Source organism: Thunnus thynnus, chromosome 7, assembly GCF_963924715.1.
Source record: "Thunnus thynnus chromosome 7, fThuThy2.1, whole genome shotgun sequence".
NCBI classification, from domain to species: domain Eukaryota; kingdom Metazoa; phylum Chordata; class Actinopteri; order Scombriformes; family Scombridae; genus Thunnus; species Thunnus thynnus.
In genome coordinates, this window is record NC_089523.1 from 296,561 (window position 1) to 315,168 (window position 18,608).

At 40.9% G+C, this 18,608-nt stretch overlaps 1 protein-coding gene across 3 annotated transcripts in view; it reads left to right on the top strand.

The window, feature by feature from the left end:
* Positions 1-18,608, top strand: part of LOC137185566 (vascular endothelial zinc finger 1-like) — a 33,065-nt gene that overhangs the window by 6,566 nt on the left and 7,891 nt on the right. The window contains exons 2-6 of one of the 3 annotated variants that reach the window (XM_067593750.1): positions 3,269-4,023; positions 6,077-6,146; positions 8,595-8,763; positions 17,745-17,786; positions 18,464-18,529. In XM_067593750.1, the coding sequence (XP_067449851.1) occupies positions 3,269-4,023; positions 6,077-6,146; positions 8,595-8,763; positions 17,745-17,786; positions 18,464-18,529 (1,102 nt within the window). The remainder of the gene's footprint in view (positions 1-3,268; positions 4,024-6,076; positions 6,147-8,594; positions 8,764-17,744; positions 17,787-18,463; positions 18,530-18,608) is intronic. The other 2 variants (XM_067593751.1, XM_067593752.1) reach the window with 2 other exon arrangements.

Sequence of the window (18,608 nt, forward strand, 5' to 3'; positions counted from 1 at the left end):
AGCAGCAGATAAACTGGATGGTTAAAACAACACTAATGTCAATTTAAAAAGCTTTTCTAGATACTTACTCTGTTGTCTTTTGTCTGACACTTATGATTTAATGCTACACATGCCAGTTAATGTCACCACTGCTAAAATTTCATGCGATCATTAATATTAATGGGCTACTAATGATTTTCACTTACACACTATACAAGCACAATAACACCCTACGTTATTGTGGAATTGTTTTGAGTTGTCCTCCCTGTCTTCATTCTTCAAAGGACATGTACGTGAAAGGTACTGTTACAATAGTAGCGTCTCTCCACTAAGGAATTGGGCAGTGCGAAGTGTGTGTAATGAGTATGTATATGAGCATGTGTAGTTGAGCAAGTGGCAGAAAAGTGATGGTGAATGTGAGCGGAGCAAAGGAAAAGGTTAGCAGTAAGTTGTCAATGTGGCAGTAAAAGTACATTATAGACTACAGTGTGTCAGTTAATAAATGCTGCAGCTTCTCAAGACCAAGAAAATACTAGTTTATTGAAGGGGGTTAGCCCTGAAGTTGGCAACAATGCGTTAGCCTAACCTAACCAGGCTCACTTAAGGTGGACTGACCTTTAAGGTGGACCAGCAATTCACATTTTAGTGTCAATTTCAGCTGTTCTTTAACAGAGAACGGAAAAATGGCTGAGTGTCTTGAGTTTCTGATAAGGGTTTAGCCACTAGCCATCATTTGATACTCCTTATGGGTCCGGTTCTATAGCAATACTCTTGTGGATTCTTTTTCATTACAAAAGTTTTGGGTTTTTTTTTAAAATTATTTACAAACAAGATTACAATTGATTTTATATTTTAAATATAACTACATATTGTTTTGAGAGCTGAAACAGTAATGTTTACAGTAGGAAAGTCACTATATAAACTCTAATATCTTATGAAAAACGCATCTAAAATGAAATAATATTCCTGACATCAAAATACTGATTGAAGTTTAGAAAGAATGAAGAATAGGGATGCCGATATCCTGATATTTCCAACTCATTGTGGCTGATTGCCGATACCGATATATGCACATATTTTTTTCCAGCTGGCTGAGGAGACTATTATGCATGCAAGCATAGATTGTACTAAGTATGATCAAGAAAGACAATATATGAAGGAAGAATTTAGGAAGACTGGATTCAGGAGCTCAGCATTAAAACTTTAATGAACCTGCCAAGTGAGTGGAGCAGTAGAGTTTTCTTTGAGTTTATTAGACAGACAGGATTAATGTGTAGAATTTAATCTCTGGTCCACACTCTGGAACAGAAGGTGGCGGTAATGCACCTAATATGCTGGTTGCCAACCGCCGGCATAAACCAAGAAGAAGAAGAAGTTTTTTATTTTTCAAACAGAGTGGTACATCCTGTCAGCCGAAGGATTTCTTATCTGTGCAGCCGAACACCGCAGCACCTCGATGGACTGTTTCACCCTGATGGTCCCAGTGCTTCACTTCACTCAGCTGCCCGTCAGACCCGCTGCTTCTTCCCACTTTAACCTGAATAACAAATCGAGGCTCGGTGGTCCAGTTGGATCCACATGGAGAGCCGGGGCTAACATTAGCTGGGAGGCTAGTGGAGCGTTAACGCTAACGTTAGCCCTGGCTCTCTATGTGGAGCACCAAGCCCTGGTTTGTTTTTCGGGTTGAAGTGGGAAAAAGCAGCGGGTCTGACGGGCAGCTTGAGTGAAGTGGAGCCTGCGGAGGAAACACCCGGACCGTCAGGGTGGCACAATCCATCAAGGGAAGCACAGTCAGGTGGTGGAGGAGATGGCGACATATCGGCCTCTCATAATCGGCAGAAGTCGTCAGAATTCGCCGATGCCGATATTTCATTTTAGAGCTTTTATTGGCTGATGATGTGCTGAGAATATTGTGCATCCCTAATGAAGAACACAGACATCAGTCACTACTAGTCACTACTAGTCACTAACTACTTACAGCAGTTTGTTTACTTGGTCTCCAATGAGACATTAAATTTTACAGTTAATCCGCGGTTCACATGCGTGCCGTACACTCAACTAATATCCATTACACTACTATTTCATATACAGAAAAAAAATACAAATCAGTTTATAAGTAACAAACAAGGTACTAAAACCATTTTACATGCAGAAAATATACAAAGATGTTAGTAAATAGGTAACATACCAAGGTTCTAAAAGTACCTAGGCAAACAGAAAACAATCGCATCAATAAAAAAACAAATCTAATTTTCATTAAAAATCCCTTACATAATAGATCATCCAGTGCTTGTTCTGGCTTATCTGCCACTATTTAAAAGTTTTATTGATGCTGGGATAAATTATTTTTTAAATCTATTTAGTCTGCTATCATTGACTCTGAACCTCCTACCTGAGGGAAGTAGGTGGTACTCAGTGTGTAGAACAGTCTGCAAACAGCTTTGGTCTAGTTTGTTTGGTAACAATTCGCTTTTAGCCTAACCAGTGCGCTGTGGTTGTGTAAAACATCTGGCGGTGGATAGGACACTGCAGGCAAAGGTGTGTGTGTGTGTGTGTGTGTGTGTGTATGTGTGTGTGTGTGTGTGTGTGTGTGTGTGTGTGTGTGTGTGTGTGTGTGTGTGTGTGGTGGAAGAGGAGGAGCTGAGCCCCACTCTCAGTCAAATACTGACACAGAGCAGTGGAGAGGACAGCACAACCGTACATGTTACCAATCTCCATTCTCCCACCACACCTCCAGTTAGCTGCTTGAAGGGGAGAAAGTGTGAATGGTTTGCATTTGTCTTGCTTATGTACAGTGTGAAATTTCAGCTGTGATGTTTATCATTTAGCAATGGCACTTGCGCCGCTGTTGAAAGCATATAGGGGAAACACTGGTACACCTGTACAATCTAATGCAATCCCATACATGAATTGACCTCCAACAAATCCTACTGTGTTGAAGCTCGTCAGCTTGTTTATGTGAATGAAGACATGACAGTTTTCACTTTCAAAGGATAGATTCACAATTCAAGTCTGTCTTAGAATAGTATTCAGGTGCCATCATTCTTACTGTTAATTCTTGCTGTTAAGAGAGTCCCTCTTAATGTGCTTCTTTAATGCAGTCCAGTTGAATGTGCAGCCCTTCAGAAAGTTTACTACATTCTTCCATGTAGAGTTTTCTGAGAAGCGTGTTAAGATGTTTACTTTCACCATTGATTCACCATTGCCACTCTGTTGGTCTTTTGCTTGATAAATGGTTTGAGGATGTGTATAAACATCATTTTACATAGTTCTGTTATTCTCATTTCAGCAGGCCAACGAGGCTCTGCATCACCAGCACCAAGTAGCCGGGAACAGCCTCTTGCCTTTGCTCAATTCTGGAACAGAACCACCTGATCAGAAACCAGTGCTGCCCATCCCCTTGGACCAGAAACCCCCTGTCAGTGCTGCGGAACTCCTTAAAGACAATGTGGCCAGTGGGACTGGGGGAGGAGGTGGTGGAGGGCCTCAGATTGCTGTGGTCAAAAAGGAGCCTAAATCAAAGACGCCCTTCATCTGTGGCTACTGCAACAAGGCTTTCCGGGACAGCTACCACCTGCGGCGGCATGAGTCTTGCCACACTGGCATTAAGATGGTTTCGCGGCCTAAGAAGACACAAACAGCCCCCACCATGGTGCCACTCATATCCACTGTACCTCGTGAGAATAGTGGAAACCCTTCATATATTACTACTGTAGCTGGTATCCTGACTACAGCCACCACGTCAACATCCACAGGCACCAGTGTAATGACCCCCATGCAACATCAACAGCAGCAGAGCATCCCTAAGAAGCCTCCCAAGCCGGTGAAAAAGAATCACGGCTGCGACATGTGTGGTAAGGCCTTTAGAGATGTGTATCATCTCAACCGCCACAAGCTGTCGCACTCTGATGAGAAGCCGTTTGAGTGTCCCATCTGCCAGCAGAGGTTCAAGAGGAAGGATCGCATGACATACCATGTCCGCTCCCATGATGGTGGAGTTCATAAGCCTTACATCTGCTCTGTCTGTGGGAAGGGCTTCTCCAGGTATCTTGACATCATTTCTGAACAGTTTGAATGGTGCATGGATATACAGTAGTCACACTGCAGTATACTTGTTAAGTATAAAAACAGCCCACCATTTCCAATGATAGACTTTTAAAATCAGGCAAAAGTATTACTTGATATTTAATGTTTTCCATGTGAAAAAAATGTATAGTATAAGTAAAGAGAACAACAGTTGCAAGCTGTAGTTGTATGTATGTTGTTGTTTTTCCTCTAAGACTTATTTATATGCTCTGTGGAACATCTTACACTGGCTTACCTGGGTTTTGACCAAAGCTGGGTTCAACATTATTACAGAGACAGGTTCAGCAGCAGCAGTTCTGGGAAAAGAGATCTGACAAGGAAGAAAGAAAAATTCTGTGCCCCATATCACTATTTTCCAAGCTATACATAATGCAGCCTTTATGCTTGAGTCAAACTGTTAGCTCATAGTCCTTTAGAATTAATGTTTCACATTACTCAACACCAGATACCCACTGAACATACAGTTATGAAATAGCAGGCTAGTGGTGTTAGCATGGACACCTAGCCAATCCTAGTTCTTGAATGCTATGCAGGGTGTGTCTTGCCAGGAAATGCAGTGGGATCCATAATAATGCCTGTGACTGACAACAAAGTAAGTGGCACATCATGTTTTTATTTCCCACAACAACCATTCAGCTTAACTTTTCTTCTTGGGCAAGGGTCTTGTATGTAGCTGCAGTGTTTCCAGCTGTTAAACCAGACACACCACGGCTACCCACAGCACGGCTATGCTAACTAGCTGCTAGCTGCCATGCAGGCTGGTAAAATGATCCATCATGTCCCTTTGTATCCGTGGGTTATTTTCAAAACGCAAGCTGCTCTCAGACTGCTGTAAGCTGTAAACAGCCTGGCTGGGTTTATCTGGGTTATTGATAGGGGTGGGGGGAAAAGTCAAATCTAAGATGCATCCTGATGTGGATGATTTTGCATCGATTCGCTTATGTCAAAAATCGATTTTCTAAATATTCGTTAATAACGTGATGTTGACAGAACGAAAAGGTGGAACTCAACTGCAAGGGCATTGCAGCACCCAGACAGTAAACAGTGCACACATGCTAGAGTTCATCTTCATAAAAGGCTGTTGTTGCAAGCATTTTTTGATTTAATGAGTAAATAATTAACTTTTGTGAGGCGAACATGAAGTATATTGTGAACTTTCTTCACCATCACTCAGAGACTAACGTTAGCGGAGTGGAGCAGCGAACTCCAGCAGAAACAAACGAGACCAGCTGACCAACACACACTGCATTAAACAACTTAAACCAACTCCGAGATGAAGAAAATAACTGTGTTCAGTCTGCTTCACCTTTAAAATCCTGCGCTTACTCAGCGTCTTAGACAGCAATGTCTTTCTCTGGAGCTAATGGTGCAGCAGAGAGACTGCTCTCAACCATCAAAGAATCGGAATTGAATTGAATTGTTAGATAGTTATTGGTGAGATCTGCGCCCTACCAGTGTCAGAGCCTCCAAGTGAGATGCTTAGGCGTCTCATAATGACATATGCCAGCTCAGTCAGTTCACATAAAATCAAACCGGTTTAAGCTTGTGATGAACACTGGACTGGGCCGGCAAAACCAGAAATGACCCAACCCTACAGTGTACCTGGTGTATTCAGCAATCCGTTTACAATCAAGTCAGTATGTTTTTGTAATTGTTGTCTTAAACAACAGTGAAATTACAGCGAAATTTTGGATTTAATAGGTAGTGCTGAAAAAATTGTCAACTGTAAAAAAACAAATAAGTGATTGTTGAAAGACCTTGCTGATTGTTTTTGTTCCACAAAAAAAGCAAAAACATCACAACAGCAGCAGCATCTTGTATTCCAGGACTCACCATGCATTGTTGAAAATAAAGAATTCAAGACTGTAGTCAAAGTAATTGAACTAAGACACAGACACCATTTGTACTCTTGAGTGGAGAGAGATCATAAATTGGTTGTGTGAATGAAATAATGCTACTTGTAAAGCTGAATGATCTCAATTTTCCTCCTTGTCTTCATCTCACCCTGCAGACCCGATCACCTAAGCTGTCACGTCAAGCATGTCCATTCCTCAGAGAGGCCATTCAAGTGCCAAGTAACGGTAAGAGTAATGGCCTGGCCGCTTCTCTGCATATTGCTTTCATGTTTGCTCTAAGTTTAGACCTGTCATTATTGATGCCCACAGCAACACTACTGAGAACTCTAGCAGCCATGGGCAGAATTCACAAAGTCTCTTATCTTACCACCAAAACTTCCTACCTAAGAATTTTCAATTCACAAAGCTGCTGAGAGCAACTTCTAGTAAGGAACTGAGAGAACTCCTAAGCTAAGAGAAGGGTTGACCCTGTTGCTATGGATGACATCATGTTTCATGAATGAACTTAATCACTATCTCTAAAGTGATTGGTTGACAGGTGACCGGTCTGTGTCAGTGAATATTAAGGAAAATATTCATCACTACACTTTTAGCTTAACTTGTAGCACTAAAATACTTTGTGAATTAGTCTTAGACCAGAAACGTCTAAAAAGAAGGGGTGTGTCAGTCCTAACTTCAAGACTCTTAACTTAGCCTGTTAGGAGAAACTCTTAGGATGTTAGCTGCCACCCACAAGCTACTGCATTTGGTGTGTTTACATGCACCTAAGTCACCAGGTTACTTGGAGAGACCAGGTTACGTGGGTAATCGTGGAACGCATTTACCAACACTATAGTAACATGGTTACTGTAAATCCATGTATACATGCAGCAGATCAGTAACCTCCTGCCAATCTTATTTTGGAAGCGGGCTTACTGATTTTTAACTGTTAGTGATAGAAGACGCTGGTTCCTGACTTCTTTTGTTTTTTGTGTGTGTCCGTCCCTGTTTACAACTGGCGTTAACATGCATCTTGGGACAGCTCTGAGTATGTCTGTTCACACCTGGTATTAACATCTTGAGTTATATTACATATATATATATATATATATATATATATATATATATATATATATATATATATATATATATATATATATATATATATATATATATATTATGAGTTATATTATATACCTGGTATTAGTATCTTGAGTGACCACTTGTGATTGGATCTCACTTCCTGCCACTTTATATGCAAATAAACACGTACATCATTTCCATTTGCAAAGACCAAATTCATTGTTGTTTTTTACTGACGGGGGTCTGCTCCGTCCAAAGCTGTGTTCAACTTGTTTGATAACAGGATAAACAAATATACAGTGCATGGTTGCCCCCTCACGAAAATCAAATGCCCATCCTATTGATTTGCTCTAGCGCTGCATCCAAATATATATGTCAAATATAAAGTTATATGCAGCGATCTCCCTGCAGCTGTGTCTGTCCATTGAGAAACTCTGTGTGCATTTATGCATGAGGCACAGCAGCCTAACTTCATTGATTATTTAAATGTCTGACAGGCCGACAGGATTGGTCAGGATCTAATGCTAATGTTCTGTATTCTTCTATACATCCAATAGGTCAGCTGTTACACACACACATTCCAGGTTCATACTGTTTGGAGTAAAGCAGCCGTCCTGATAAATCCTGAGCTCCATTATGTCAAGCAGCACAACAAAACTAAAAACTGTAGTTATCAGCTTGACAGGACAGAGGAAACTATCCAGTAATGTTAAGCTTCTGGAGTTTTTTTTTCAGTCAGACAAGTGAAAAACAAGTTTTCTGTTTTTTTTTTTTGTTGTTGTTGTTGTTTCTATTCTGTCAATTTTGATGAGGAAAACGGGTTAGGGGAACGGGGAAAACAGGAAAAATTGGGAGGTGGATTACATTCTTTTAATTCACATATAAGACGGAAAACAAAATAATGCATTTCTTTATCCTGTTATCAAAAGAGTTGAACACAGGAGGCAGCAATTCAGTTCCCATGCCTAGTCTGCTGGAAAATAGAGGATGTCAGTTGAGTAGGTGGCCCAAGACACATTGCGTTTACACTACTAAATGAATGTGGTCACATGTGGCCCAGACCACCTCCGAACATGGTCTTAATGATCGGATCTCAATACGTCTTGGGTGCGTTCACACCTGTACTCAGAGCTCTCCATTTGTGATTGGATCACCCGAGACACACGTTAATGCAAGGTGCAAACAGGGCCTCTTTCTGTGTAGGAGGAGCTTGACAGTGCAGTGAGAAAGACAGGCAGACAGAGTCACAGTAAAGAATTCTGCTCAGTGCAGACGAATTTGTGGCAGGACATATATTGCTGATCATTCACAATCTCCATATATTTGACAAAGTTTGATCACAGAAAAGAAGAGGCAGCAATGCAGCCCGAGCTTGAAAAGCGTTGCATATCTATCTGCACATTTTGGCACAAACAATCTTTTTATGTCACTCTTTTGCATGGTGTGCTTTTGTTTGTATCAGAAAGTTTTAATGAATAATTAGTATTTTTCTGTTAGCAAGAAGCTTCAAGATGTTGTTTGTTGATGCAAGAACTTCAGTCACATGGCCATACAATCCATTACCTAAAGTGTTAAGAGAATAGACCAATATTCAGTGGTTTTCTGTCATAGGCCTGTACCTCTGCCTTCGCTACCAAAGACCGTCTACGCTCCCACATGATCAGGCATGAAGGCAAAGTCACCTGCAACATCTGTGGCAAAATGCTAAGTGCTGCCTACATCACAAGTCACCTCAAGACGCACGGCCAGGCCAGCTTCAGCAACCCATGTAACAATAAAGGTAGGCCATATGTCTCCTATACTTCTCTTAAAGCTCCTCACAACTCTGCCCACTTTTTTCAGTTTAACATTAATAGCAAGTTTAAACTGTGACATAAACAACCCAGCACCCCAGTTTACATCTGTTAACTTTGCAAATGCTTTTAACATACAGAGTACAGTATTTTTCATGGTACTAATTAGGCTTGGGCGGTATCTATTTTTTCATACCTTCCTGACATTTCACCGGGAGAAATGTGAATGGAGTGGAGTGGGGGGGGGGGGGGGGGGGGGGGTGTACTCCCGGGCATCAGGCTTCCTGGCTTCCCTTCAGTTATGCCTACCAAACACAAGACTTTGAAAAGACTTTAAAAGACTTAAGTTCAACACCCTCTAACATCTAAAGACAATGTGTCCTAAGTCATTGAGTGTAGTCAGAGACTATAAGATTTTGGAAAGACTGGGGATCTTGCAGTTGAACAATGGAGCAGAAACAGAAGCTGCTTTTGGCCACAGCTGCCCTTTTGTGTGTGCAGTGGTTTGTTCTGAAAAACCAGCCAAAAGAAAATTTAAATTCATTCATTCATTTATAACTGAACAACTACAACTGTGAAGAGAAATACTACATGCTGATTGTTCCTGTTATTAACTCATTTTCATTTAACTTTTTTTTTTTTTTTTTTTGTTACAAATAATTTTTTTTTGGGTTAACATTTCTTAGATCATATCACATTTCAAAAGGTGTTTTCCTGTACTTGAAAAAGGCCTCAAATTTACAGGTTTTCCAGGATGCAATGGAAAACAAGGTATTTTTACAACATTAAAACAGCTACACAGTTTATACAGCTGCCCTCAGACACCACCTTCAACCATTAACTATCTGGACACAGCACTTTCAGCTGCTGGATGTTGGAGTATTTCTGTTTTTAAACAGCAGCAGTCTGGACAATTATACAAAGGCAGAAAGTCACAGGTTTAACACCTCCAAATGGCCTGAAATCGTGTGAAAAAGCAGTAAATACACTGCAGATGCACAGCAGCTGACAGAAAGAGGAGGTTCTGTTATCAGGGTTTTGCCTGCCTATCTAACTCAAAGGTGTGTTACTGGCTGCCGCCTTTGTTGAAAATTCCGATGTGATGTGGATGGAACAAAAAAAAGTGGAACTCAACTGTGAGGGCAGTGCAAAACCCGGACAGTCTACAGCATGCACATGCTAGATATCTTGCAGTTCATCTTCAAAACAGGCAGCGGTTGCAAGCATGTTTTGTTTAATGACAAAATAATTTCCTTTGTGAGACGAACTTCAAGTATATTGTGAACTTCCTACTAGGGGTGTGCCCGAATACAAATACGTTATTCGGCAGAGCACAAATAGTGGTTTTTTTTGTTTGTTTTTTTTTTTTTAAAACTAATATTTGTTTCATACAAATATTTTTAAAATTATTTGTTTTTGGGAGAATAAAAAACATGTCAAATACCAGCGCGCAGATCAGTTACATCGCTATCTCAGTCTCTCTCCTCTGCTCTGCTGTTACGTCTTTCAGCATGTCTCAACAAGGGTAGTCACATCCACCTGCACATTTCCTAATTTGGACATCACTCCCGGAGTTTGGGTTGTTCTCCAGAGATAAAGCTGAACTACTGACACAAGTGAAATGCTCCCAAGGGACTCTCCACAACCTGTTGTTCCCCCTCTCCTTTCCACAAAGTTAGGTTGTAAAAAAATAGGCAATAAGGCAAAAAGTGCAAAGCAATAATCATCTGTATCATAACCATCAAGCACACCATGTTTAATTAAAAGTACTTTAAAAACAGGCACACAAATGGCAACCACACTGCAGAGGAGGACTGAGGACAGTTAGCTGATAATTAGCCTGATCAGCCACCGTCCGTAATCAACACAAACACACACTATTAAACAAACCAATAACTAACAGCAGACAAACTTATACTTTAGCAGTTACTTATCTGTAGTGGTGAGCAGCTTGAATTAAACTGAAACTCCCTGCGCTCTCCGGGAAACTATTATGCCAAACTCTCCTTAAGAAATATGACATATTAACAATTCCTTACTTTCCTGCAAAAACACATAACTCTAGAAACACGAGATAAAAGCCGTCATATATCGACAGTCTTCTTATCAATTCAGCATCAATATAATCCATAAAGATAAACAGTATTTCCATAAACTGCATTTAGTCACCTGCACTCGCTCCCAGCATCAGTTGATTAGCTGTGCTTTTTAAGTGGGAGGAGACCATGGGAATGAGAGGCGAACTGTTTCAAAAACTAAGATTTCTCACTAAAATACGTGCTGGTTGGTGGATCAGATACATGCCAAATTAAACACAGACTCATAACACTGTTCACTGTCTATCGTGTGTGCGATATTTGAGGAGTTCTTTCGTCCGTTACCTTAGTAACTAGTACCTGGTTTGCTACTTCCCATTTGGTGCTGGAGAGAGCCAGAAACTTCAGGTAATATTAACTATGATTTTATCAAAATGTCAAGACGAGAAAATGACTGACTTAAGACTGCTCGGACTCAGTTTTATGATCACCTTACAGATGACTGACTGCGGAACGTTTGGTTGTTTTGTTTGTTCTTTCTTTTTTCTTTTGTCTTTTTGCTGTGGCAGGAAAGATTTTGCTGTGGCGGCCCACCATGGCAAAATGTTACCAGCAGAAACAGTGCGGTATATGACGGTATCTGTGCTTGGTTTTTTTTTGTTTGTTTGTTTGTTTTTAAACAAAAAAAAGCTGAGCTGCTGGTGACAAGTCACTGTAGCATATATGACATTGTCTAGCCTACAAAGCTATGTGTCTAATATGCAAATGGGTTTTCTATCAATACCCAGCTCATCCAGCATTGAGTTAATGTGTAGTGGAACTAAACTACCATTACAGAACTACAGACCTCCATGGCTGCTCCAGAAGTCATTTGTTCGTCAGTTCCCTAATTGAACTTAATGTCTTTCATCAGCTTTCAGGTTATACAGTTTTGATACTTTTATCTTGGAAAATAATTTGTGTGTTGGCAGTTTGTAGAGTGGAGCTGCAGTGTTCTTTTTTTTCTTTCTAAAGAAAACCAGGCCTATAAAACACTGTCAAGAACATGATGACCTTCATTAGGTTTTTGAAGGTTGAATCTGATGCTTCTTTTTTTTTAAACTAACCATTGGCTTATTCCTTTTATTACACAATCACAAACAAGCATTTCTGGCAATGATCACTTAAATGTGTTTATTAAAGAAGTGAGACATAGATATGTACTGAGGCTGGATATCTTACATCTGAACAATCTATACAGTCTTCCTCTTTCAGCTGTTCTTGTTAGGGGTTGCCACAGCAGATCAGCTGTTTCCATCTCTTCCTGTCCTCTGCATCTTCCTCTGTCGCGCCAACCACCTGCATGTCTTCCCTCATCATAACCCCCTCTCTGGCCTTCTTCTTTTCCTCTTGCCTAGCAGCATCCTTCTCCAGCCAGCATCTCTCTTCCACACGTCCAAACCATTTTAATCTAACCTCTCTTGCTTTGTCTCCAAACCGTCCAATCTGAGGTATCCCTCTAATATACTCATTCCTAATCCTGTCCATCTTCCTCACTCCCAGTGAAAATCTTCAACTCTGCCTCCTCCAGCTCCACCTCCTGTCATTTCGTCAGTGCCACTGCCTCCAAACCATACAACATAGCTGGTCTCACTACCCTCTTGTAAATCTTCCTTTCACTCTTGCTGGTACCATTCTGTTGCAGATCACTCCTGACACTTTTCTCCACCCTGCCTGCACTCTCTTCACCTTTCTTCTGCACCCCCTATTACTTTGAACAGTTGACCCCAAGTATTTAAATTCATCCACCTTCGCCATCTCTACTCCTTGCATCCTCACCATTCCACTGTCCTCCCTCCCATTGACGCACATGTATTCCGTCTTACTCCTACTGACTTACATGACTCTTCTCTCTAGTGCATACCTCCACTTCTCCAGTCTCTCCTCCACCTGCTCCCTACTCTCACTACAGATCAGTGTCATCCATGACCATCATAGTCCACAGAGACTCCTGCCTGATCTTGTCCGTCAACCTGTCCATCACCATTGCAAGAAAGGGCTCAGAGCTGATCCTTGATGTAATCCCACTTCCACCTTGAACCCATCTGTCACTCCAACTACACACCTCACCTCTGTCATGCTGCCCTCATACATGTCCTGCACCACTCTTACATACTTCTCTGCCACTCCCGACTTCCTCATATAATACCAGACCTCCTCTCTCGGCACCCTGTCATATGCTTTCTCTAGATCCACAAAGACATCTCCTTCTGACCTTCTCTATACTTCTCCATCAACATTCTCAAAGCATTGCATCTGTAGTGCTTTTTCCTGGCATGAAACCATACTGCTGCTCACTAATCATCACCTCTGCTCTTAACCTAGCTTCCACTACTCTTTCTCATAACTTCATGCTATGGCTTATCAACTTTATACCACTGTAGTTACTACAGTTCTGCACGTCACCCTTATTCTTGAAAATCGGTATCAGTACATTTCTTCTCCATTCCTCAGGCATCCTCTCGCTGTCCAACAATTTGTGTTGAACAATCTAGTTAAAAACTCCACTACCATCTCCCCTAAATTTCTCCATGCCTCCACAGGTATGTCATCTGGACCAACTGCCTTTCCACTCTTCATCCTCTTAATAGCTGCTCTCACTTCCTCCTTTTCTAATTCTCCACATTTCCTGACTTACTATCCCCACATCATCCAACCTTCTCCCTTTCTCATTTTCTTCATTCATCAGCCCCTCAAAGTACTCCTTCCACCTTCTCAACACACTCTCCTCACTAGTTGGCACATTTCCATCTCCATCCTTCATCACCCTAACCTGCTGCACATCCTTCCCAGCTCGGTCCCTCTGTCTAACCAATTGCTACAAGTCCTTTTTTCCTTCCTTATTGTCCAGCTTCTCATACAACTCACCATACGCCTTTTCCTTAGCCTTTGCCACCTCTCTTTGCCTTATGCCGCATCTCCTTGTACTCCCGTCTACTTTCTTCATCTCTCTGGCTATCCCACTTCTTTGTCAACCTCTTCCTCCTTTCCTGTACTTCCTCATTCTACCACCAAGTCTCCTTGTCATCACCTCTGTTTTCTTAACAAACATGCCCATTGAAGTCCACTCCAATCACTACTCTTTCCTCCTTGGGTACATTCTCCACCTCTTCATCCAACTCACTCCAGAATTCCTTTTTCTCTTCCATCCCACACCCACCTTGCGGGGCATATGCACTGACAATATTCATCATCACACCTTTAATTCTCAGCATTCTGTCTGACACTCTCTTCACCTCGCAACACACCTGACATACTCTGCCTTCAGGATTACCCCCCCATTTGTCCTTGCATCCACACTATGGTAGAACAGTTTGAACCCACCTCTTATGCTCCTGGCCTTACTTCCCTTCCACCTGATCTCTTGCACACACAGTATATCTACCTTCTTTCTCTCCATCATATCAGCCAGCTCTCTCCCTTTACCAGTCATAGTGCAGACATTTAAAGTTCTGACTCTCACCTCCACACTCCTACCCTCCTACCCTTGTCCTCTCCTCCTGCTGCCTCCTGACATGCCATCCACCTCTCTTCCTTCGCCCCACAGGAGCATAGTTTTCACCGGCACCCTGGTGGTCAATGGCACCAGTGGCGGCTATTGGTAACCCGCGCCTCGACTGATCTGGTACGGAAATCGGATCTATGATACGCATATTTCATTTGGCATAGATTTTATGCCAGATGCCCTTCCTGACGCAACCCTCCCCATTTATCTGGGCTTAGAACCGGCACTGAAAATACACTGGCTTGTGCATCCTCAGGGGCTGGGTTTCTGAACAATCTGTACAGTAAATGTTACAAATTAGTATTTTTAAAGAATAACTGCAACTACTGTGTTGTTTGCAGCACGCTGAAGTCAGTCTTAAAGGGGATCTATTATGCTAATTTCCAACCTCATATTTATTTATAATCTATATTTTTATTTTGGGACTCTGCTAGAGCAGCTTTGCATGATTCACAGCCTTATTCACAACTTATTTATCTTACTGGCCCTTTATGCAGCCCCTCAATTCAGCCTCTGTGTTCTGATTGGCCAGCTTTCCAGAAACCTGTCAGGCATATCAGAGTGGTGTTAAGTTACTGCTGATGCAAACCCAACCTTTGCTGTTTTACTGCTTCAAATTAAAAGCTTTTAAATGACGAATAAACAAGATTTCAATTGTGAAGACTTGACAGGAATTGAAACGTGTTCCTCACCGACTTAGCAGAGCTTCATAAGTGTACAGTACACAAAATTACATGGAGACATTTGGATCTATTTGTCGAGCGGATGAGATAGAAATAATACAGGGAGGAATAGTACGAGCAAAACAGCCACAATGATGATGATATTTGATGAAGCGCTGCAGACGACCAGCACACCTCCAGTAGGTAAACAACTTACTGACCCATGACTCAAGTCAAGCTAGCATGATGTGAGTGTTTTTCATTACACAGCAGGCAAATGTGACTACCCTCAAACCAATGGAAAAATGCCATAATATTAGCGGAGCGGAGCAGTGAACTTATGCGCTGTGTGTGGAGCAGATGACCATATAAAGAAATCTGTCACGAGCCGACATCAGCTCGGGCTGAAAGTAGAAAATAACATTAGAAAGTGTATGCAATGCAAGGGACTGCATTGGTGGGTGTGCTGCTTCAGGTACCGGTTAGACATGAAATACAGACATGGAAGTCCAGTGTGGCGTATCAGATGTTAAAACACTGCACAGTGGTTTATAATACCTAGAGATGGCATTTTGCAACAGTGGGAAGTCATCACAACAGCAACTATTTTATCTTTCATTGTAAGGTAAACAGCAGAAATACTGTGTTCACATTACAAAGTAATTCACCAGGAGTCTGTGCTCGCATGCAGCGCCTTGCTGGTTGACATTACATTGCATTGCAACAGAAGTTCAGCCAGATTAACATTCTTACTGGACAATCCTCCCTTTTTTGCCAGAGCCCTCTGTGCTGGCGCTCTGTCAGCTAGTCTCTAATCCTTTGAAAGTATAAAATTCTTCCCAGAGTTGAAAGTATAGGCTACTTTATACTACAGATTAGGAATGGAAATTTTATTAAGTAATTGACTACCTGACCAGAGAGAGGTATTATTTTCTTTAACTGTGGAACAGTCCAGATGTTAACCTTCTTGCTAGTGGTAAGCTTAAGGTATTTATCTGGCGAGGCAGCTGGATTTGCAAGATCATGTGAGAATCCATCTTGACAGGCTTCAAGTTATGCACTTGTTGGACTCTGATTGGTCCAATCAGTGATAGTATTTTATTTAACTTTATTGTAGCAGTACGTTATTGAACTTTATTGTAACAGTACTTTATTTAAAGGTATAATGTTAAAGATTTGGCCAGAAATTAACTAAAATTATCAACAGAATGTGAAGAAATAACAGATCTGTATGTATTTTGTTGCAGAGATATCTTCTGAAGTTATCATGCTAACCAGCTAGCTCCAGCCCGTCTTGTCTTGTAATACCACTTTGTACCTCAGGGGTGATAGCACGTCACTGTAGTGTCCAGTCTGCTCTCAGTCCAACATGAAAGGAAGGAGAAGCGCTGCCCCAAGCAATTGGCAGAAGTGCCAGAGCCAGGCTGAAAGTTGTTGAAATTTTCGCTGTAGGACTGTCAATATGTCAGTTTATTAAGTTTTAATATTTTTTTCAGGCAAGAGAGTAGATTCCCAATGTGTGGTCAGTTTATCAAAATAACGCCTATCTGGAAAGTTGCTTTGACGTTGTTGGAGCAGATTGCGGCTGGCCAGGGAGACATCAGCTGGTTATGTCAGCTGACCCCAATGAACTGTACTGGATCAATATTGAAATATCATACCAAAAAAGTAGGTCTCTACTGAATTACTGTGTTGCAAAATGGTATGCAGTTAATGGAAAAAAATGATGCTGTGTGACAGAAAATTTGCTGTTTTACCATTAGTGAGTTCTATGACATTCTATGATTTACCCAAGGGGTATGTGTCTAAGTATTTAGTTGTCACTTAGTTATGTTGTTAATTAACTTATTACTACTTGTTACTTATCTCTTTGGTGCAACTGCTTTTCTGATCTATGCAGCTATGCTTTGATAATTTACCACTGGCTCTAATGTCTCCATAGCATTTTGATATCTTGACAATTCCATAGCACATATTCATTGTAAACAGTAAGCTTTATGATGTATTGCGATATGCTGCCCCCTATTTTTTTGGTTCAGGAGGCCAATTCTTACACATTGAATCTTTAACTAGAACCATATTATAACAGTACTATATAACTTCATTATGACAGTACTTTATTTAACAGTAGTTTATTTAGTAGTTTAGTATTTTCGTAGTTTAGAGGCATTTCAAATTATCAAGATATCTATCGTGCATCACGATAACCCTAAAAAATTATTGCATTATTATTTATAGGCCATATTGCCAAGCTCTGGGTACATGTCATAGGTAATACAAAGGTTAAACTAATTACTTTTGCTGACTGCATTCCGTATTTGTGTGTGGTATCGCATTCCTTTGAAGTGACAAAAGCAACCTTTCCACTTGAAATAATGCAGAGACAATTAGTATGATCTTTTAATTTCTTCATGACTGCTGCTGTGTCACAGAGTTAGGTGAAAAATCTTTTCCTAAACATTTCCATGTTCCAAATGGCTTTGACAGCGAGTAGAATATGTTATAATTCTGACTTTGGTTTCAGAGATGTCTATAAAAAAAAGGGGGAATAGTTTTGTTTTCTTGGCCCCACAAGACACTGTGAAGCCCAATGTTTAATATTGAACACCCCATTCCCTCCAACATACATACAACTTGACCATGCCAACTGTTGAAGCTGACTCCCAGTTGATAGCACTGCTGCCCTGTACTCTTGTAACCCCATATGTGTCTGTATTTCTGAATAGGCATAAGTGACTGGCAGTGGAACCACTCAGGGCCACGAAAAGGTAATCCAGTAGCTAGTAGCAGAAACCCCTAAACATTCAATTTTAACCTCTGCAAATCTACAAAACATAAGTGGCCAGTTTTTCATCATGTTGTACCATGTCACTCAAGTACAAAAGCATTTCTTTTCTCTGAGGACTGGTATAATTAACGTTCTTCTGTTTTGAAAATGTATAGTTTTGCTAATGTAAGGTTAAATTTCATGAAGCAGGATCAGTAGATCATTTAAATTAACCATAAACTGGACCAAAACAGTGAGGCTAGATGCACACTACCTGACCTTTCATCTTTCATTACCCAACTGTCTTGCTTTGACCAGATTGATAAATGGGCTTGTTCAGCCACTCACTCTTCAGAACTACCAAAACTTGTAAAGGCAGACATGTTATGATTAAAAATTGGGATGTCCCAAATAAGATTGGGCCATTAATGAAAAAGCAGCAAGCTGACCATCTCACATCGCGTGCAAGACAATGACTCTGTGATGTGCTGGCCCTGAATTCATGGGATGGTCAAATTGGCAGTCCTGCTGTGTAGTGTGCATCCAGCCTTATGCATACATGGTAGTGTAAAATGTCCTTGATAATGTATTAATGTTTAAAATTAAAGTTATGAATTGAAACACATAGACAGTCAGCTGGTTAGTCTATTGATCCTGCTTTTTGAATTTACCCCTCAGGTGAGTTGACGGTAGGAGAGATTTTAAATAACTCCTTCCAAGTCCTAATTGACAACTCTCACAAAGGTAGGTTTCTTCAACAATATTACCACAGTTGACATAATGTATTAATGATGTATTGACATTTTCAGTGACCCAGCTAAAG